Here is a 23,660-nt window from a genome sequence, read left to right on the forward strand (position 1 = left end):
TCACTAGTTCCAGTGAATCATGAAAGTCTCATCATGCGTAATTTGTATAATTTCTCGGCTCTTTTGGAGAAGCAATTTGTCATCGCAAGAACTGTAAATGTTCTTGTAAATAGTCTAAGAAGTGTTATTTGTAATAATTTATCATCTTTCAGCGGTTGAATCGTGTTCTGTGGAGTTGCATGTACATGAAATTGTATAACCACTAATTATTATTTATTATAATATCTTTGGTGGGTTTTTTGGTGGGGGTCTCTCGTGCTTGAATATGTTGTTGTTTGGTCATATTAACATGTTGAGTCAATTGTTAGGCCCTATGGAAAATAATAATCAACAATTAATTAATGTATTTATTTATTTTTTATGTATTTGATATCAACACAGCGGATCCGCCATTTAGAGGTATCGTTTAAAGAAACAAGTATAAATATAGATATAATTTAAAAATTAGAATTACACAATGATAAAAACTTAATTAATGTAGAAAAACAAGTAAAAGAAACCATAAACAGACTTTGGCACACCAAAAAGGTCCACACACCCCATACAAACACACCCGACACCTCATTAGTAAACATTAGAAATACCTGACACCCCATAAACAAAACAAAAAACATAAAAACAAACACACTCCCCAACAAACAACAGTAAAAACAAACGGATAAATCGAAATTTAATTTAAAAATATAATTCAGACAAAAAAAAGTGGAAATAAAGTTTATCAACTAAAAACCTATACATTGTAGATTACAAAAGCAATTTGAGGATGTAATAATAATACTTATTCAAGTTCACGCTTAACGGGTGCCCACCTTAGTGGCAGTCCCTAATACGATCTCCAAATTCCTGGGTCATAACCTGATACCGGGGGGGGGGGGGGGCCTGAGCCTCATGACCTATTTAGGGTAAGGCTGACACGGAACTGGTTTACGAATATAATTTTAGCTCAGATTCTGCGTCAGTTGACCCAATCTTGGTCAACCTAATACGAATTCCGAGCCATTTTGACCCAGATATGTTTTAGGCCCCAACGGGGACCCGGAACATTTGAAAACATTATGAGCTTTCATATTAGGTATTGCACGAAAACGTCCGCCACGGGTTTGTTAATTTAAAACAATCAATGAATTATTGTCGGGACCAATCATTGTCATTCATTGGACCAAGTCCATCAGCCACATAATACAAACAATTAAAATCCAAAATGGCTAACGTGTAGTTTGTACGCAGTATCAACATTATAAAGGAACACGTTGCCTTGGATCGGACGAGTTGGTCTATAAAAAGCGTTTGAAACCGTTTGTTATGAAATGCATATGGTTAGAAAGATGTTTGAAAAGTAGAATATAATGATCCACACAAGTATCACTCGACACGGTCAACCATTTATGGGAGTGACTCCCATAAATGGCCGACTGTGTTTGGTCGCCGAGGTAAAAAGAAAACCATGCAATTTCGAGGCATATTTGTGTAGATCATTGTATTCTACTTTTACAACATCTTTCTACCCATATGCATTTTATAACAAACGGTTTACAGAACACTTTTCAAAGACCAACTCGACCCATCCAAGGCAAGGTGCTTTAAGTAATGTTTTTATCTGTCTCGTTTGTGAATTTATAACCACTCATCTATGGTATTCACAAACCATAGAGCTTATATGCACAAACTGAATACGACTAGAGACCTGAGAAGGTTGTATCATTGCCTAATAATTATAAGAACACGTGGGCTTTTCCAGGTAAAAGACAATGGGAGAGATAATACACGACCGCGCGGGTAATGACACGGAAAGCCGGTATGGACGTGTATCCTGGCTCGGTGAGGATGTAACGGATCACGGTTATTTTACTCGCAAACAATGTAAGGGTATGATGTTTATTAGCAACCACTTGGCGTGTGATTGCCGTACACGGTGCGAACCCAACCATGGTTCAACCAGAGGGCCCACCACTTTGACTGAACAACTGTTTATGTTCCGAAGTGCAGTTATTAACTCCAGAGCTTTCCAAAATGGAAAACGTGCCCTGGGCTCTACCAAGTCGTACTCCACGCCGATGGTATCCAACCAGTCGCAGTGCTTACCAATATTCATGAGGTTTAGCAGAAACAATGAATATTATATTTCAGATTGTGTCAGAATTAAATGACGCAAACTTCATATACAGGCTTTTGGCTTCGTCGCTACCTGTGGGCATCCAACCAGACTTTGATAAATTCAACCGCAGCAAAAATAGCTTGATTCCCCCACTATAGGGATCGTCATATCGCTTTGGTCCTATATTGAGCATAATACATGTATAACAATATTTCTATCAAGCTGCCAAAATTGACTTGAGATGATAAAGCAACCGCAGCCTATTTAAGACTGATACAGCCACCTACGCCTTTCTTTCAGTTGGTTTTCTAAACCTTGCTAGTTTTAGGCTAACTTGAGTCACCTCTCTATAGGCTCTGTATAGACTCAGCCAGAGGGTCCAGGCTCTTTTTCTCCTATTCTACAAGCAATGTTCTAAACGTTGAGTTTAATTTGTGTTAATGTGTGTGCAGATCCCCATGCTAAACTGCTGAGGAACCCCGTTGGTAATAAAACTTATAAGAAGTGATTTGATAAATTAAATAAAGTAGGTAAATAAAAAAGAAAAGAAAAATAAACACATTTTACCGTTTTGACAGTTCGGACACAACTACAGTCTTGGTTCTTGGTAATGAAATTATAGAGTATTAAATAATAGGCCCCTATAGGTAACGATTTGAAAACCAAACTTTTACAAATTAATCTGTTATACTATAATTTATTGTTTTATTCATTCTTACATTGTTTTGCACGTTAAAGAAAATAACAGATTTTAGGTGTCGAAAATACACCTTGCAAGTTGTGGACCGAATTTGACCATTTGACGTACATTAATATAGTAAGTTATTGCGAGACTCACAATTTTTGCGTACAATGAAAACGATAGAAACAACTGTTTGAACAGTGGAGGAATGAAAACGATAGAAACAACTGTTTGAACATTGGAGGAATGAAAACGATAGAAACAACTGTTTGAACTCGGAGGAATACGGAGAAGCCAACAGTAAGAAGAGTTCTAGAAGCCTCGGCGGTGCTCCCCAAATAACAGTTCCTATAAGTGGATGAAATTGGACCGATTTTTATTTTTATTTTTTCATTAAAGGAACACGTTGCCTTGGGTCGGTCGAGTTGGTCTTTGAAAAGCGTTTGTAACTGTTATAAAATGCATGATTAGAAAGATATAATAAAATAAAAAAAGTAACACTCGAAATTGCTTGGTTTTCATTTTACCTCGTCGACTAACACGGTCAGCCATTTATGGGAGTCAAATGTTTGACTCCCATGGTCAAATGTTTGACTTCCATAAATGGCCGACCGTGTTAGTTCGTCAAGTAAAATGAAACCGCGCAATTTCGAGGCAAATTTGTGTGGATCATTGTATTCTACTCAAACAGTTACAAACGCGTTTCAAAGACCAACTCGACCGATCCAAGGCAACGCGTTCCTTCAGCAGTGCTCCCACAAAATAACAGTTCCTATTATTTGTGGATGAAATTGGACCGAATCCAAAGTAAGCATTGATGCCGTTTGTTGGCAGTTCGATGTTGTTGGCAGTGCACGTATTGGCAAGATGCCCGTGGTCCTATGAGGGAACAAAGTGCGTGTACCCGTGTATAGGCCTATGGGGCCTTCTGCAGGTATAGCATGGAGTTGAAATAACCCATGTTAGTTTGTATTTCTACTTTATACATTTAGATGCCTCAATCTGACGAAAGACTGAGCTTATTTCATAATCTTATTGTAATTTAATCAATGAAAATCTGGCATCATGGTGTATGTCATTTTGTATCGTTCCTGAATGAGAAACAACTTTCTGAAATACTCAATTCTTACTTGTACTTCCACATTTTGTTGTTGTTTTAGATACTCACTTCCCAGTTGATTTGGCACATTACATTGGCGATCTGGGACATGAGCCAGGAAAGCTGTAAATATTGTAGTATGTTAACTATATATCGCCCAAGGAAAAGTTAATTAATCCATGTACAATCTTCAAATTTGGTTTGAGTCTTGAATTTAAATCAGGACGACTATAATTATTGGCGACAATTATTAATTAGGGATCTGTTATACCAAGTTCTGTAGACATGTAAGTCAGAAGCGTAAAGCAAATGAGATTAACTTTTGAACAAGGAAAGTCGGGGCTATGTTAGTGTTTCTTTGAGATAATAGACGATGGTTTCACTGTCGATACGAATGTTCATTGGGTTACCAGTAGGACTGTTTGACGGGCATTGTCGTGTTACAAAATGGAGCGAATACCATCACGTAAAATATGAAATATGATTACATTCATGTATCATGATCCAATGTGATGCATTTGATTCTGCTGGTTGCCCTTAACTACTGTAATTACAGTGTTCCTTAAGGTACGTTCATGTAATAGACCAATATTATTATCTGCGAATCTAACAAGTATTCTATGGATGTCTTTGATCTAATACTAAAGGCAAAACCTCTGTGTGATAAGATGCTAAGTTAAATTAGATCGTTGGTTGCAGTACAGACGTTCCGCATTTCCCAAAGCGTTTTGCTTGTGATATTTCCATTTTACTGAATATCAGCCAATATCAAAACCAGTAAAGACATCTTATGGACATGGCCGAGACAAGTAGCCTACACAATACTTAAAGTACACGTTAGTGAACTGAGTTAGTATTGGGCGGAGATAGGGGAGGGTAGGGCCCAATTTGGTTGATACGTGAATCTTCTACACAACCGGTTACTCCATGCAGTGTTGTGCTTTGGTGAACGGGTGTGTATGGGAAGACCATAAGACGTCGTGGTCATTACCTTACAATTCAAGATGCCTGCACCGCACCGACGTGGGGTAGCGCTTGGATGGGGGTGCACGAGCCAAGGCTTTTGTGGACTGCATACATTTTGGAAACAAGCCAACTTTGTTTCCCGCCAATTTGTTGAGCTTTTCTTATATGTTAACATCATGCCAGCACTGTATATAAATGGAAACCTAATATGGGTTACCGTGTTACCGTTTATAGGGCTAAGCATTATAACAAGTGAATTCTGAAATGTGGTTTACCAGAGGCAACAAGTTCAAACAATGCGCAGTGCAACTCCAATAGTTTCTTCAGGCTCAATACCTCAACCCAAGGTTCATTTGTTGGCACTTACTCTAATGATGTATGATGTTTCAGCATACATACATAGTTGAAGGGAGATGGTTTTCACAACAAAACGTCTCTCAGGCAGAGACCAGACTTCATCATCGCGAATACCACGATTTAATTTAAGAGTCCACCATGTAAAAGTTATCAAAATGTCAAAACTTGAAATATAAGACCCCGTTCATCACAGTTGATAATCCCGATTGCCAAAATTGAAACAGTCCAGATATGAACACAGAAACCACCTACAAAACATAATCGTTTTTGGTGTTTTCACTAGAACACTTTCACGGGTTGGTCGTCCTCTATGTTCGACTTTACGGAAAAGTCGAGGACTCAAATATAATTATTTTCTTTACCAACAGACATTGATGTTTCCTTGCTTCCGTCCCGTTGCCTTTGCTTTTTTTGCTGTTCTAAAGAGTTTCCTTCTGTGATTTGTCTCCAACTTGCAAATCAATTTGTAAACGAAAACGAACCTTTTACGAATGATTTTTGTTTTTGTAAAGTTACCGCAACAATTGAAAGAGTCTAAAAAAAAAACTTCGACTATGGGACTCCAAGTCATACAATACGGCTATAAAGGGGGCAAACATGATTGTCTAAATATTACTGTACGTTTACCCTATCTAATGCTTGATGAATAAATCATTACTATTGGGATGAATAGTGTTTATGTTTAAATCAAAATTCATGGATCCCATTCTAGATTGTGTTGATGAAATCTATTTTGTAAACATTTGCAAAATAAGAGTGAAAATTTGTGTCACACAACATGTAACTCACTGAGTGATTTGCTATTACTGAGTTAAATAATACTGTACATGGACTCCCAAATCCTGATAACATGATTAACAGATGAATTAATTGTAACAATCTTCTTTTTCTGAAGAATACAGAAGATTCAGATTGAATGGTGCACCAACCATGCACTAACATGTAAGGCCTAAAGCTAGCCCCGTACAGTAGGACATCGTCACTCCGATTGATGCTATACTACCGTGTGCATATTATTATCGGTAGGCCTAACCGTGAGACCACACGATGTACAGCCGAACGCCGTTGACTCACACGACCCTTCACTATGACCCAGTTACCGAATGCCCCAATTTTCTCGAACAAATCCAACGAAATTATCGCTAAAATGTGAATGCATTTACACATAGAATGTTAAATAATGTTTATTGAGTAAGACACTGTGAATATCTCATGAAATGTTTATGATTTAGTTTAGTTGTAGATGAAGTTTCGTTGTTTTGGTACCGAGGGTAAAATGGTGTCGTTTTCTCACAAACTGTTAACCTTTGACTTCTCCTAGCACTCCCTTGCCATCATGGTTGTTATATCTCGTGAAAAACAGTAATAATCTGTTCTGATTCTCACAGACAACCATTCATTATTTTCACTGCAATAATCTGAAAACGTCCCCTCCACAAAAACCACCGATAATAAGGTGTGGTGCCATTGCGAGAATTCGATAATGTGTCTGCGAGTATAGTCTCACAGCTATAGACCACAATGATGGTGAATGTGCTGTATGTACAGTGTTCAACCACAATGTGGCCGCCATTTTGTTTCACTGGTTAGGTTTGATTGCCGGGGACATAAGTTCGTGGAAGAGTCAATGTTCCATTGGATGTTGACAACTCTGTAAGATGTGCTTACTCTGCAAAATTGGCTGTCTTTTTGAATTTTTCGTTTAGTCTTTGGAATCGTGCCCGTTAGCTGACGAACTTTCGAAAAAACCTATAGTTTTGTACCAGCATAATGCATCGTGCTATAGATAGAGACATACATTAAACACCGTCTTCATTGTCTGCTTAATATGTACAGTTTGCCCATAGCTGTATTCTCATTCAAAGGATAAAAATTCATAGAACCAGTCCTCAATTATAATTTAAAAACTGTGTTGATGAGCCTTTGGTTTGAAAACAAGACCTTATGAGAAATTTAAGAATCCGCTTTCTTCAAATATGTAAGTAGGTATATAACTGGAAATTATAACGAACTATCCGCAAAGTCATACCTTATTAATAAAAAGGTGAAGGCTTATTATACCAAGTAAAAATTCGTTCCTTAAGCGCTTCAATTTAAGCAAAAAGTAAGCAATACCTCCTATTTTAAAGTACAAAGAATACTTGCAACCATCGTTGACTACGTCTATATAAATTCCAGGTTCCATCTTTTCACCAAAATAGGTCAGCTGGAATTGAAGACAATAATATTCCCCATCGGTGAATCATCGTCAATATAAACAGGTGATTTTAAGACTTAATGATGAATATGATCCAAAATAATGTAGGACTAGATGTAGACTGTTAAATGGTCGTCCTTGTCTGAGAACAACAAGTTGCTTGATGATGAAACTTCGCGGTTATAACACGAGTCCATAGGTTTCGAGTCGCCAGACACCGCAAACTCTACCCATAAAAGAACCACAAGAAGCCCCTTAGCCTAGGCGGGTACGTCCTGTTATTGGACGGTACGTGGTGCTGGAGACAAACCACAAAGATCGGAGCTACACTCGGGCTGTTCTTTCTTCCCCATACATAGCAGGTGCTAATAGTACAGAGAACATGTAATCTGAACGTGCATCATTTTCTGGTTTAGGGAATGATCTTTTAAGGAAGGAATATCCTATTGTTATTGATTGTCTAACGGTGTAATTACAATACTTAACCTCATTAAAGACTGACATCCTTTTCTGAAGGGATAATGGATACAAAGATTGATCCCTGGTAAGTCATAAGATGTGGTTTTTATCACAATTCCGAGACCATCCGTTGTCTTAAAATCAATTCATTATAAATTACTGCAGCTGCTAAACTGAAATGCGGTGAAGGTAAACACAAATAATGGTCGAAACGTCAGAAGACATCTGTTTAGCCTCATCAAAACATGGGGTTCCCTTATATAGTAACTTCAAACAATGACATTCACTCGTACGATTCAGGCGCCATTTCAGATTGTTAACCCCAACCCCTCAAAAACTCTGTTCACGACTTGCAACTTAATTGTATTCTATTTTGCGACGATTTTACATAGATAATCGTCACAAACATTATGAGAAAACAAAAAGGGTGTTTTTCTTTTGAAAAACAAATAATAATCCCGAGTTAAGAAAATGGAATATTTTGAATGTTTCGGAAGATGTTGATAATGTGCAATTCGTCGCCAAGAACTCGACGGCACAACAGCTTTTGGACGGGGAGCCGCACTGGAAAGCGCACGCTCAGTCTAGTATGTTTTGATGATCAGTCACGGCCACACCCTCGGAAATTTGACAGAGTTTGTACAATCCTATCAAATGTTATCTCTCCAAAGTGTGTACTTTAAATACAAGGGACTAAACTTGTAACGTTTTTACAATGTTAAAAAATTAGTTGTTGTTTCCTTCAAAAATCTAAGTTTTCATGTAAATGTAGACTCGCCATTTTTGTTTTTGTTTGAAAACTATGATTTGCATCGTAACAAGCGTCGGCATTGTAAAGAAAACTCCTATGCTTTTTAACTTGACTTAAATCAAATCCGTTGGTTTGTTGTCTTTGCTTCATTGTGGAAGGTTCACACACCATGAATCATGCTCCTAATATTAATTCATTTGAATAACAGTTACATGAATGACTCGAACTACTCATTCTAATGATGTATATCATGCTTGCCACAGATTAACCATTTCGTAATCAAAGATAATGTATACAACATTTAATATATTATTTGTTTTTCTTTGATTGTTAACAGGTTCATTTAAAAACCCGATTTATATTGAATGGCGTTTGCGTTGTATGGAGAGGTTGGGTTGATCTTCAGAGACTGGACGGTATTGGATATGTAGAGTATGATGAAGACAAAGCAAGGGTAAGCAAGAAATAAATCATTTCCTCTAAAAACATTATAGGAAACTTATGGTAACCTTTAAAATGTAGCTTTGCCTGCGGACAGCAAAGCAAAAGTTGTTTTTCAACAATTATAAATCTTCAAGATCTAATCTGTGTTGACGTGAAGACGTGACGGGAAAAAAACATGAGTAAAATACAGAAAATAAAAACCACTGAAATGTTTCGAACTAAAACCCGGTCATGAGAAAGGGTTGAAATTTCCGTCGGTAACTCTGCATGCAGGACTTCATCTGAACAAATATATATAATAGTGAAGGAATGAGACAATATAAGATCTAATCTGTGTTGACGTGAAGGGAAAAAAAACATGAGTAAAATACAGAAAATAAAAACCACTGAAATGTTTCGAACTAAAATCCGGTCATGAGAAAGGGTTGAAATTTCCGTCGGTAACTCTGCATGCAGGACTTCATCTGAACAAATATATATAGTGAAGGAATGAGACAATTGAGTAAGGATGTCACATGTAAAAAAAAAACGAAAACATGGCTAAATTGGAGGTAGTCTGTGTGAATTTTTATACATAAAATGATAACAAAACTTTCTCTAATATAAAAACAGGTAGAAGATTCCGTCTTAAGACAGTCAATGGATCAACAAAGTAGACGACTTCGAGAGTTTGAAGAGAGACAAAGATTACGGCGAGAGGAATTAGACAGACAAGCAGAGGCAGAAGTAGAGGTAAGTTGAAATGCAAAATGTCTAAGTTTGTTATATGTTGATGCCAAGAGGATTTCTATAGTGTCCAATATTGTTTGTTATCGTTTTCACCAGAAAATGTTCAACTATTTGAACATTGGTAGAGATTGGCGATTTTGTAATTGCAAATCAAGAATTGAGATCCATAGAAAAGTCTTTTTGACTATGCAAAGTCTTTTTGACTATGCAAGGACTCTTGAAAATATCAAAAACAGCAACAACAACAATAACAAACAACAACAACAACAACAACAACAACAAACCGATTGCAAATACCCGTAACGTTCGAAGTTGGACGATGATTTTGTACCGTTAATAAATTCACGGTGATTTATATCTGGGCGCATAAAGCATCGAAACAGCATGACTGCCCTAAATCCTTTAAAAGGTTATTCCCTATCCTCCAATGTGTAATAAAGGAATCTTTAGGAAATAAAGATTCATAGATTCAAAATAAACCTACAGAATAACTGCAAACAGCATCCGAAAGTTCACTATTAACGTTTTCGAGTGGGCCTTCTCAAATGTTGATGTGAGTAGGAAAATCTATTCAGATCCGACATGCACCCACCCACGACCGGACTGACTCTATTAACCGGAGACTCATGGGGCAAAGAGTTGCCGTTGCCCACCTTGTTTAGCTATGAACGCAACCACAAACCATGCAGGTTGGGTGCTCAAATCGCCCCATAGACTGATTGGAAAGGTTGGACCTCAATCGTTGGTCATTTACGGACAATATTCTGAAATGTGCTCCCACGTTGGGGGCGATTTATTTAACAGAAAGGTCAACGTATAGCTTGGAGACTCGAAAGGTTGTTTTTAACAAGGAAGTGGTTTTTGTAAATAACCATTTGGAAAGAAAACATCAATCTGAACAGATTACATTTCGTTTTCAAATGAATACAACTGCTTGTGTGTTTAATACGTCAACAATATTCGGCGACGTGATGGGTTGGATTCGTTTAGCTAAATACTATTTAACTTGTAAATTGGTTTTGGCGCCTTTTTGTAACCAAATTCCTTATGACTTGACACTTTCCTAAAGGTTAGAATACTCAATGAACTTGTTCATTCGTTCGATCACAATGCACAGACACAGTATACCTGACCTTTATTGATTGCAAAACTGATTGTATACTTAATCTTGGATAACATTGATAACATTAACTAAGTGGAGAAGTATAATATGGAGAAGGTGATTTGAAATGTAATAAAAAGGAATGTTTGCTAAGTGTGAACTGTTGTGCTCTCTTTCTGCCCTTTTGTTGTAGAGGAAAGAAAACAAAGCTTGACGACATCGCGCATGGGGCACAGGGCAGAAGGATGAGCAAAACAGCAGCATTGATCAAAGATAGACTCTGACGTGCTAGTTGCCTACCACACCCTCCGGAACCACCCTGCCCCGCCCCCTAAATCCAACATAATGGTGGGCAATAAGCAATACGTTATCGGACCCATATCGGGAATAAATCCATAGCCTTTTTACTCAAGAGTTTTTTTTTTAAAGATAATTACAGCATAAGTTAGTGATTTTTATTTAGAAAAATAAGTTAATTTACAGAGAGGAATTTGGCAAACCAATGTTCAATTTAAGTTCAGTTCTGATACCCACTGGAAAGTATGGTTCCCATTCTCTTTCTCGTTGGTGTCATTTGTGAGGGAAATGTTTGTGAGGCGCAACCAAGATGGGAAGTGAACCATAAGATGCCAAAGATGCGTTTGCGAAGGGTTGTTGTTTTCTCTCTCTAGTGACCTACATCCATTTTTTGACGAGTTAAGAACCATCGTGATTGAGCTGGCGATTAGAGAAACTGAGATAGAAGAAAACGAAAGCTAACAACAAACCCTAAACCTCTGGATTTAAAACGGTCATGTCATTGAAGGAAATCGTAAGAGGCATGTGCATCTTAGTGTGGACGAGTCACTAAATCATCTAGCTTTATATTTAGTATAGCCAAAGCTGACTTTATATAAAGATGAATCAGAAACTGGTGGTATATAGTCTGAACAAAACTATATATAGAAACAACATCCTGGTCAGACATGGACATCTACCAATGTATCACCAATCATAAGAACATGATGGAGCAGAAAATCCTGGTCTAAATGGATAAGCAGTCATGAGAACATTGTCAATCATACCAAGGAATCACCCATCAAGAGAACATGAAGGTTATGACGGATAAGCAGTCATGAGAACATTGAAGTATACCATGGAGGTAGAAATAGTAGACCTCCATCTCTATGGTTATACAATCACCCACCATGAGAACTCATGATGGTGTAAGGGCTCTAAATCCTGCATCAAACAGTGGATGAGCCTTCATCAGAACATTGTCGAGTATAGTCACAATTATACCAGTATCACCTTTCATCAGAACCTGTTGGTTGATAACACATTATAATAATATTGTTATAGAAAAATAGGATATAGTGGCAATTTCCAAACATCGTCCTTGACAACCGGGTCAAATAGTCATGAGAACTTTTGATCAAACATTGAAACTGCAACTTTCGTCTTCGAAATACTTTAGTTTCATATATAATAATCGACTTCTCAGAACGTCTTCTGGTATCTTGTTTATACATCTGCTTCCATTTGTTCATGTGGGCTAACGTGTAACCAACGAAATCGTCCCAGTACATGTAATGGTAAAGTCTGGAATAACAAATTAATGATTTTCAATACAATGTTAAAGATTACTTCTCCTAGAAGTTATCCGACATGTTTTACTTATCTGAGTACTCTAACAGGTTTGGTATCAGAACAATATTATCTTATTCTGATATGCCAATTCGAAATATGTATGCAAAATTAATGTGCCAAAACCTCTCTTGAAACTGTTTTTTAATCAAAACCTTGACCGCGGTTCATGATGACTTTAGGTTTTTTCATGCGCTGTTTTCAGTCAAACTAGAAACTAGAAAATGAATTGATTTTTTCAAAAGCAAGTTGTAAAAATGTATTATTTCTCTTTCCCTCTAAACCTTGATGGTACGTCTTCCAACAGTTCTTCCCGAAAGCAATAAGCAAATTAATTGTGAAAAGCCCAATTTTACCCCAAATTAAGTCTTTGGCTAATTTAGTTTATTTGATTCGGATTTCAATCTTTTGATACATTGAAAGACTAACAAGAAGTCAGTCAGGTTTGTGTTGTGTTTTTTTATGAAGCCTCCAGAATGTAAAAAATAAATATTTTAGAAAAAGGTATTTTCTTACTGAACGTAATTTCATTTTGAGTTATTTTTCAAAATATGATACATCGGGAATTATAGAAATGTAAATCGAGCTGGCTCTGAATTGGATTGAAACTAAGATGTGCCAGTGTCAGTAACTATAATCAGGAAGATTGCTTTGAATGGATCCCATTGTGGAGAGTACTTTTATTCCAGTTTATAATTTATCTTCCTTTTAAAAATCTCTTAAAGAATGTCTGAAATGTTTGTTTCGTGTAAATTCATCTTAGCACCGTCTTAATTTTTATAGATTTGATTCATATTTGAAATATTGTGTTTGCTCTTTGAGGTATATCACCGAGTGCGTGGAGCAATGATTAACATAAACATTATTTGTTATATTTAATAGGCCTATGTATGAGAAATACATTATGTAAATATTTATAATATTATTTTCATCGTCTCAGTAATAGTCGATAAGAAGTGTGGGTTATAATACGGTAACAATATTTACATTGGAGTAAACAAATACCTCGTACAAGTAATTATACAGTGGTGATCTTCCTCAAATAAATATTGTATGAATAAATAAACAAACAGTTATATATTATTCTGTTTCATAATTGTATTGATTTTTGGGATAAGAAAGTTGAGAAATGAAAATGTCCGTTCAGGAAAGAAATAAAGCTGTGCAGGCCCCACACACAGAACAAATATTACAAACACTCGGCGAATTCGTCATGTCAAACCAAATCCATTCATTATTTAAAGGTTAAAAGTAAACTAAAAAGTCATCTGTGTACTTAGTTAGTCCAATGAATTTCCAAGGTTTGTCAGTATAATCCATCCAATAACCCTTCCGGATGTCTTTTATCTTTTAATTGTGGACAACGATCTAGGATTTGGAAGAAATCCAACTTAGTTCGAAGATTTGTCCTTGAGCGTGGATTCGATGTGCAGAGCCGGGTAAAATGAGTCACATCTTCGGTTGGCGCCCCTCCACAATCACGCTAGAATCACTTCAATCTCGGGGGTTCTATGTGCAGTTATTTCTGTGTAAAGGATTCCACACCGCAAGTTGGGGAGACAACCACAGTCCTCGGTAAATTAGTTTGTGAAACCATGGAGGAAGAAAATTAGATTTCTTCCTCCATGGTGAAACCAAAGACAACATTTCCAGAGAAATACTCGCAGCCGCCGACTAGTCCATTGTGTTATAATGTGTCCAATTAAGGCTTGGTTTTAATTCTACCAAATTCAGTTGGACGGTGAGGGTTGGTTTGTCTGGAAACATGATATTTTAATGACATTTCTGAAAAAAGGGATTAACTAAATGAAGTTTTTCCAGTTAAGATAATGCACAAACTTACATTTTGGTAGGTGTGCAATTACACATAAATCATGTTTCAAAACAGTGATGGGATTTCCAACATGTTTTTCATAATTCCGATGACGGCTCGAGCTTTTCACAGATGTTTTATTTCGTATATAGATTTCACATAATATAGTGTGAAAAAGGGCCTTGAATGTGAATGTGACAAATAAATATTAAATAAATGAATGATTTCAAACAACTAAAATCTAGTTTGCCAAGGACACCGATGTAATTAATTTAGTGAGATCTGCGTCGTATTTGACATTGCCGCGTGTATTATTGTCAAGAGTTCTTATTGTGTTTAGTTTACCTTTTAACCTTTATCATGTGAGCCAAAACTCTGTTTAAATGTTACGTTGAATACGGTTGATTATAACAAAATGACAATGACCTACTTTTGAAAGGTTTTAATCGAGCGACCGGAAATATCTCCAGATTCCCTTGTGATGTTAACTCCGCCCTCCTTCCCTTGCATTGTCTTCTTTCGTGGAAAGTAAATCAACTTTGAGTGAATGACAATTTGGACAAAGGATTGGCAATCCCGCAATGTTTTGCAAAGAACCCGTTACCTAGCGCCATAAATGATGTAGATCCACCTCTACAAGGACTATGAAGGCAGAACCATGCAACGAGAACATTGGTCTCCAAATCAGCATGCAGCTGCTTCATTCAAAACAGTGTCACAATAGGGCCTAGACATTCTGTCGTTTTTCAACTTGATCAAGAAGATGTTATGGTAAATTAGACCGAGCTTTGTACTTTTGCTATTTTTAAATAAACATTTTAAATGGCTGTTTGTTTTGGGTTTTTTATTACCCGTTTTGTTCTTGAATTGACGTTTGCGAAAGATCTCCGGAACCCGAAATGTATTTGTTCTAGCTTCAGTTTGCGTTTAAATTGTTACAGAAGGCTTATAAAGTTATTGTCACTAACTTCCCTTTAGTTCAAATCCCTTTAGTCCCAACATTCAAAATAAATCTGAAGTACCTTCAGCACACCACACAGAGCATGAACGTAAGGTTTGATATCATTTCGCTGAATGAAGAAAATACACATCTCAAATGCTCGGTTACTTGGAGAAAGTTCAAGTGCTGATCTACGTGTCATTTAGATGAGGTTGCGGTGTACAGGGTACAAATCTCTTTCAAACTCTCTGCTATAATCCCACATTGCAAAGTTTCGAATCATTTCTTACTCGTACATTTTGTTGTTTAATCTACTTTTACTCTCTGACAGTGTTTGATTCAGGATGGCATATTATTTGACTCGTACACACTGACCTTTAACCCCATAATGACGGTTGATGACCCCATTTTGTAACAATAGAAACTGGAGCAAACAAATTCTAGCGGTCAGCGGTATTTAGTCTCAATGATAATGCCACAAGTAAATCATTCTCAATAATTCTCAGAAATTGCGCACCTTCCGACCACCAAATGACCTCATTCGAGTATGGTACCCAGTCGTCTCGATATACAAACCAATACGTTTTAGATGGAGCCGTTTTATATGAGCTAACCATGGGGTTGGTCGTTCAACTGCGGGCTATTTTCCCGCTTTTAGTTTTAGTTTCAGATTTCATGAGTTTCAGTTTTAAAGATGATGTGGGCCTACCTTTCCGATTCAACCAATCTCGTTAGAGATTTCAGGAATAAGTGCAAGAATTTTTAATTAGTATGGTAACCAGACATTTTCGTAGACCTTGAAACAACTATTTCTATGTGAGCCCTTTCTATCTAAAGTATTGTGAGAATGTCTTCCAGTAGCTTGTAAATTCAACTGGGTCAATGAGTGTCCATATACAATATTGAGCAACTGCATTCAGTTCTCCCTACTCAAACGCACAGTCTCTCTGTGGTTGCCTAGTGCCTCTATGCCCTGTAAGATCATGTCAGAAATGGAGTGATTAGGAAGATTGAAGTGATGACCTACAGGTGTATCTAGCTTTTGGGTCTTGACTGTAGATCTGTGGCCGTAGAAACGCCTCTTGAGTGTAGTTCTTGTTTCACCTATATATTGAACACCACAGACTCTGCAAGATATGAGATAAATGAGATTAGTGGTGGTGCAGGTGACATGACCCCTTGTCTTATGGGTGGTACCGCCGGTGTTACTGGTGAAGGAGTCCGATTTCCTGATGTGTTGTCTACAGACGATGCATTTGGAGATGTTGGAACACCTAAAAGTTCCCTGTGGTAGAGGGGGATTAACATCATCATTAATGGGAGGGACTTCTGCTCGGACAATGAGATCCCTGAGACTTGGTGGGCGTCTGTAGGCAACTATGGGTTCTTCCTGCACAGCACGTTGAAGTCGATCTGATGTGTCAAGAATATGATGGTTAGAACTGGTTATTTTACGAATGGGAGGAAGTGAGGGGTGGAAGGTGACAACAAAAGGAACTTTCCCCGTAGGACTCTGTTGTTTCTTTGGTCCTTTGGAAAGTACTGACTCCCTAGAACGAGCCTTGACTTTCTGGATAGCTCGATGGACTGCTAGAGAGCTATGACCCCTGGAAACAAGGTGTTTCTTAAGTTTCTTAAGCTACTCACACAATAACACTGTCAATATAACCATGATATAACCATGGAGGTAGATGCGATATTCCTACGTTTTGACATCATCAAAATTACCTGAAACTCATAACAAAAAGAAATTAGGGGGCCATGAATCAAAATGGAGCATATTGGAACGTTGCGATCATAAGAAACAACGGAGTCGACACCCACAAGCTGGGAGTTCATAGCGCCCGGGATTTAACACCTCCAACCCCCACGAGACACGGCATGGGCGGTACGTGATATTCCACAAGGCTTATTTCACGTTCCGATTGCTCCACGCCGTGGGGCCATACAAGCGTCCGTTACACCATGGTTACACGGACTCTCTGAATGCTAATCTTACGTTCGATTTTTGACCATTATTTACGATTTCAAATCGTCACGTATCCGTAATCTGAATAGGTAGTCTATACTTAAAATTTCACTGTTTTCCTTTTAATAGGCCTATAATGACCACGGAATTACTCTTTGAGCAAAGATTATTAAAAATAGCGCGCCGATCACATTGACCTTTGACTCGGTCTAGTTTGAATAGTCATCTTCAACCCGTCACGTGATAGGAATAATCGAGTCATTTGCATAGTCTGGCCACGCCTTCAATTTGCAAATGTCCTAGACCTTGGTGAGCACAGGACATGGGGAGAGATCCGGAAATCAGAGAAACAGAGCGCCCGCTAGCGTTCGTTCATTACAAGCGTGTACAGTTTTTGCCGTGCATAATCGGAACGTTGGTTGTGTGTGACCACGCAACACCAATGGTCTAGGAACCTAGACTACAGCCAATCATGCGAAGTTTGCTTCGTGCATACTACGTGTCTCGTACGCTGTGTTGTTGTGATGTGCGAGGCATGGTAGTCGATGTCAGCATAAAAAAATTTGTGTGTGATTGGCTGAGGTTGTGAACTGTGGCAATTTCGGTGTACAAAAAAAAAGATCGCACAAAAGTCGATGGTCGAGGGGGTCGTGGGTCGTGGGCCGAGGGGGTTTTAGAACAACCCGTTTGATATTAATTTTAATGTAAAACTCCTTGTAGTATTTCCTGACATCTATTGAGACGTCTTTTTATTGATCATGGGATCGGAGGAGTCAATTCTTCTATGTTCAAATGTTTAAATACTGAATGGGTTGTTGATTAGTAAGAGATTATGCATTGTCGGGCATCAGCCAAAACCAAAACATTAATGTAGAAATCGAAAGCTTCATGGTCGGATGTGATAATTACAGGTTAAAATTGAAGTAATAAACCATAGGTTAGAATTTAAAACGCAAGGTGATTGTTGCAATGTGGTTCGGTGAATTATTGTATACCTTTGTACACTTTCCGTTCTTATTCTTAAAGACTACGCATTGCCTCAATCCTTTTTTCCATCAGTTTTCAGAAGAAAAAAAATAGTTTAACAGCTATTTCTAAATATGATAAGAGTCAACAATAATTATAAATCTCATATATGGAGATGATGCGCACTTTATCAGAACACTTAACCACTTAACCACGAACACAGACCTAAACCAGTTTGGGCCCATGATCAATCAATTTGTCCCGCCTGTTTGTCGTTCCATACTCATCCCGATTGGGCGATATATTCTTCATTGTGGTTCTATGATTAGTGATTTGATAGACAGCGAGACTAAGATAAAACCTCACATCAACAATGGGGAAATGATTGATTCCAAGCTCAGATTCTTTGTCAGTCATTATTGCTCATAGGGTCGTCGACACCTATAAACATAAGAATGATTTGGAGCCATTGCTCAAAATGAGGGACTCGTGGCTCATTTCGGTGACGACCTAGTCTTGGTTCCAAGACCATTGGTGTTGCGCGGTCACACACAACCAACGTTCCGATTATGCACACGGCAAAAACTGTACACGCTTGTAATGAACGAACGCTAGCGGGCGCTCTGTTTCTCTGATTTAGATCTCACCATGTCTAGAGTCTTGGACATTTGCAAATTGAAGGCGTGGCCAGACTATGTAAATTATGTTTAATGTATGCAATATTCATATCACGTGACGAATTGAAGATGACTATTCAAACTAGATTGAGTCAAAGGTCAATATGATCGGCGCTCTATTTTTAATAATCTTTGCTCAAAGTGATTTCGTGGTCATTAGGCCTATATTAAAAGGAAAACAGTGAACTTTCAAGTATAAACTACTTATTCAGATTATGGATACGTGACGATTTGAAATCGTAAATAATGGTCAAAAATCGAATGTAAGATTAGCATTCAGAGAGTCCGTGTAACGGACGCTTGTATGGCCCCACGGCGTGGGGCAATCGGAACGTAAGCCTTGTGGAATATCACGTACCGCCCATGCCGTGTCTCGTGGGGGTTGGAGGTGTTAAATCCCGGGCGCTATAACTCCCAGCTTGCGGGTGTCTAATCCGTTGCTTCTCATGATCGCAACGTTCCAATTGCTCCATTTTGTTTCATGGCCCCCTAATTTCTTTTTGTTATGAGTTTTCAGGTAATTTGGATGATGTCAAAACGTAGGAATACCGCACTTTGTTATATTGGCATCGTTGTGTGAATAGCTTAAACAAATTATGAGAATTTTTTATAAAAGGTTGAAATAAAAATAATGATAAAACAAAATTCCCTCAAAGCATAATTTTGTCAAACAAAGTATTATTTTTTAATTCTGTGAATGAAGAGTTATTTTTGAGGTAATGATTAAATTGGGCAACTAGTGGAATTTATGACCCGACTATAGTCGCAGCACTCAGCTCCGCGCTCTGCTTACATTCCAAGATCTGCTTACGTTCCTTGAAGTTACGCTATAATATCAAAAGGTGCGCTTTCAATCCTATGTCAAGTTACGCTTACGTTCTAAGATACGCAGCTACATTTACGTTCCAAGATATGCTTACGTTTCAAAAGATATGTTAACGTTCCAAGCTACGCAGCTACTCAGCTACGCTACATTCCTAGATCTGCTTACGTTCCTTCAAGTTACGCTATAATATCAAAAGGTACGCTTTCAATCCCATGTCAAGTTACGGTTACGTTCCAAGATACGCAGCTACGTTTTTTTCCAAGTTATGGTTACGCTCCAAAAGATATTTTTTTGTTCCAAGCTGCGCAGCTACTCAGCTACGCTTATACACTCCAAGATACGTTTAGGTTACGCTATAATATCAAAAGGTACGCTTTCAATTCCGAGTCAAGCTATGCTTACGTTCCAAGATCTGCAGCTACGCTTACCTTTCAAAATACGTTCTCAAAAATCCCTCAAGATTTCCTTCCCCCAAGATTAAACAACTTTCACTGTGAATAACACTACAGGACCCACCAGTTATCTGTTTGGCAGAAAATACTGTATACAATTTCTTTACTATCTACAACATTTCAAATTTAATTAAAAATTGGCTGGTAACCAGTTTCTGCAAAGCAATACTAAGTACTTTATGCTAACTAAGCAAATTGTTGTGCCAATACAGGCTTCATGAAATTGGGCCCTGGCACGTCGGGAGAATAACGCCACGATCGCATTTCAAACTGGGTCGATCCTACCTCCATGCTCAAACTGCACCACGGCAATGCAGAAGTCTGGAACTGGATATTAATAGAAAGGTTTGTGGTGTTACCGCAAACCTTTCTATATTGTATTTCCACCATGCAAAGTTTCAAATCCTACTGATCTGGATATTATTATACTCCGATAAAAACGTATACCCACACACACATGCAGAGTATAGCAAAAGTCATGCAACGTACTTACTGCATGCATTGTACACTGCATGCACAACACTGATTATTATTCATGAGCCACCGCAACGCAGCCTCTGATTGGCTCCACCGGAAAGTCGGGGGAGATTTGCCGAAAAACAATAAAAAAGTTAAGACCCGTCGTTGCAAATAACCAAGACCATGGTGAGATCTAAATCGGAGAAACAGAGCGCCCGCTAGCATTCGTTCATTACAAGCGTGTACAGTTTTTGCCGTGCATAATCGGAACGTTGGTTGTGTGACCGCGCAACACCAATGGTCTTGGAACCAAGACTAGTGACGACCTTTTATGCTAACGACAACGACACCCGCTCGGTGCAGAAAAATGACAGGGTCGTTGTCACCAAAGCATCGCAAGCTTCGATCCAACGAAAAATTAATATTATGTTTTGCGGAATTCTAATTGTTCTATCACTTTTTCTGTTTCATGACATTCCAGGCAAGACGGAGAGGTCAGCCAAGTCCGGCAAGTACGAGCGGCAGTAGTGGGGGAACAAATAGCAGTAATGAGGGGTGCTGAACGGTAGCAACGGGGGAACAAATAGCAGTAATGAGGGGTGCTGAACGGTAGCAATGTGGGAACAATGAGGGTTGCTGAAACAATGAGCAGACGGCACTATAATCTCAGCGGAGTTGGAAACATAATAGGTTGGTGTTATGATGGGTGATTTGAAAATGAAGTGTGGATAATAATAAATTTGAGTGAAACACACAATCACGGGTAACATTGCAAAGTACACAAGCTTAATTATACTGATGCAACAATTAGTATGTATAACAGTGGTATAACAACGTTATTCCCGTCTACCTATTCATAGATGGGGAATATTGCGGTATGTGTCAGAACGTGCCAATTGGGTTCAAACCAGCACATCTCTTACTGTTTATTTCACCTAAGATTTTATTTCCATTTATTTCAAGAAAGATTGTATTGTTTTACCACCGCATTGAAGGTTTAATGTGACTAAATGACTGTACGACTAAAGTTGTTTTTCTAAGAAATACATAAACTAATTAGGTCATTTTGTTATTTCTGTACGTAATGTGACCGGGTCCAATTTCACACAACATAAGTAAAGTTCAGCACAATTCATAAATATAATATTACAAGCCAAGTTCATTTTTATTATGTTTGACGGATAGCTGCAGTATTCTGTAAACTTTGCTTAGCAGGAAAAACTTATCTGCTGATCGAGCGGCTCTTTGAAAATGGGCACGGGTCCCAATTACGTTAAATGAGTTCATTTTCTTTGTGCGACTTATAAAATGAAAAGTCAGTGTTGCATTTTGCGTGTATCGTACGCAACTCTTGCCCAATCAAGAACCCAGCTGTAGTTAGAGTAACTTTACGTGTCGGCCAATCAAGAACCTGTTGTAATTAGACGAACCGTGGCGCCCAATCAAGAACCCAGCTGTAATTAGACGAACTTTACATGGCGCCCAATCAAGAATCAAGCTTATATTAGACGAACTTTAACGCCCAACTAAGAATCTAGCTGTAATTAGACGAACTTTGCATAATTGCCACGTATGTAGACCCCCGTTCAGCACCACCGCAGTGATCAAGGATACTTGGGTTGTTGTTTAATGTTTATGTAGTGTTTCATTTCACAAAGTAAAACATGGTCGTGCCGAGTTGATTTTCTAATGGAACAAACCAATCTGCGATCGGTAAAAGTGAGTCATAGCTTTATCAGAGTATTGCGGACACTCGGGATCAGCCAATTGATGAGTTAAACCCAGTTCTGAATATAATGTCCTTGTATATGGAACCGCCGAATATAGTAGCATTTTAACAAGTCACCTGTATTAAAATGTAAGTATTGCCAATGTCTGTCATAGCAGATAAATAAGTCTTTTATATCGTTTAAATTATAATGTAAAACTACGCTGTATACGTGAAGCAGTGACACACTATTATTATGTTAATCCATAAAACACTTTTGAGAAGTCAACAATTTCAAATTAATGATTCCAGTTAATACCTTTTTAAACCTATTTATTTTTACTTTGTTGTTGTTACTGTTTTCACTGTGTTTCGTTCCAAACAAACATGCATTGAATGTTGATGTCACAAATTGTTGTTATTTAAGAATTCGAATTAAATAACATGCCTATTATTTCATGAGCTTTTCCTGCAATTGTAAATTCGCATGTGTGTTAATTGGCCATGTTGGTAAAATGCCAGTCCCAAGTGCTTCCAGTCGCCAACCACACAAGTAATAATATGAACAGTATAATAATTATAACCGACACAGCAATGAACAGGTGTCCCGTGCAATGGGTGTCTTCGCCCGTTCCGATCCTCCATCGTTTGTATTATTATCTTATGCAGTTAACCGTTGAGGGCGGCATTAATAAAAGTTGGGCTCCTCTTTATTGCGCAAAATTCCTGGAATGCATCTTTCGGACAGTTGCTGGATAACTGATACAATTTTCTAAATGTTTGGCTTTCACTTACAAATGCTTTTTTAAAGCTTGTGTTAATTTTCGAGTCACTGGGACAAAGTCCTCTTAACATCGTTTATCTAAAACATGTTATAATTAATAACTGAATGAGAGACAATTGTTTTATGTAGATGATGATAGTACATGTACATCAAACTCGGTGACATTCACATGGTTCTCGGTGGTATCATAGAGCAAGGGTCAGATCGTGGGTTCGAATCCCGCCCAAGCATGTGGCAAGCCGGGATTAGACTGGACCCAAAGTGCTCGTTTTACATCGGTGTAAGCTTAAGGGATATGCAACCATAATGATTATGATTATTGATTCTTTAAAATCCTATAAATTGTTCCTCACATTTTATTACTAAGCCAACGAATTAGGTTTGATAGTTTATAGGGAAAACAGTTTGACTATACCGTAGGAGGTAGAATTTAACTCTACCTCGATGGTAAAACTCACTCGGTGGTGACTTATAAGTTTTGATTTATATTAAAGACAGTGGACACTATTGGTAATTGTCTAAGACTAGTCTTCTCACTTGGTGTATCTCAACATATGCA

The 23,660-nt window shown here is 37.9% G+C and overlaps 1 protein-coding gene across 2 annotated transcripts in view; it reads left to right on the forward strand.

The window, feature by feature from the left end:
* LOC117289091 (core-binding factor subunit beta-like) overlaps positions 1-23,660 on the forward strand; it is a 28,559-nt gene extending 4,899 nt beyond the window's left edge. The window contains exons 4-6 of one of the 2 annotated variants that reach the window (XM_033770046.1): positions 8,944-9,060; positions 9,663-9,782; positions 21,091-23,660. In XM_033770046.1, the coding sequence (XP_033625937.1) occupies positions 8,944-9,060; positions 9,663-9,782; positions 21,091-21,171 (318 nt within the window). In that variant the 3' untranslated portion in view covers positions 21,172-23,660. Of the gene's footprint in view, positions 1-8,943; positions 9,061-9,662; positions 9,783-11,074; positions 13,688-21,090 lie in introns of those variants that run through there. The other variant, XM_033770048.1, reaches the window with a different exon arrangement.

Source organism: Asterias rubens, chromosome 4, assembly GCF_902459465.1.
Source record: "Asterias rubens chromosome 4, eAstRub1.3, whole genome shotgun sequence".
In the NCBI taxonomy this organism is placed as follows: domain Eukaryota; kingdom Metazoa; phylum Echinodermata; class Asteroidea; order Forcipulatida; family Asteriidae; genus Asterias; species Asterias rubens.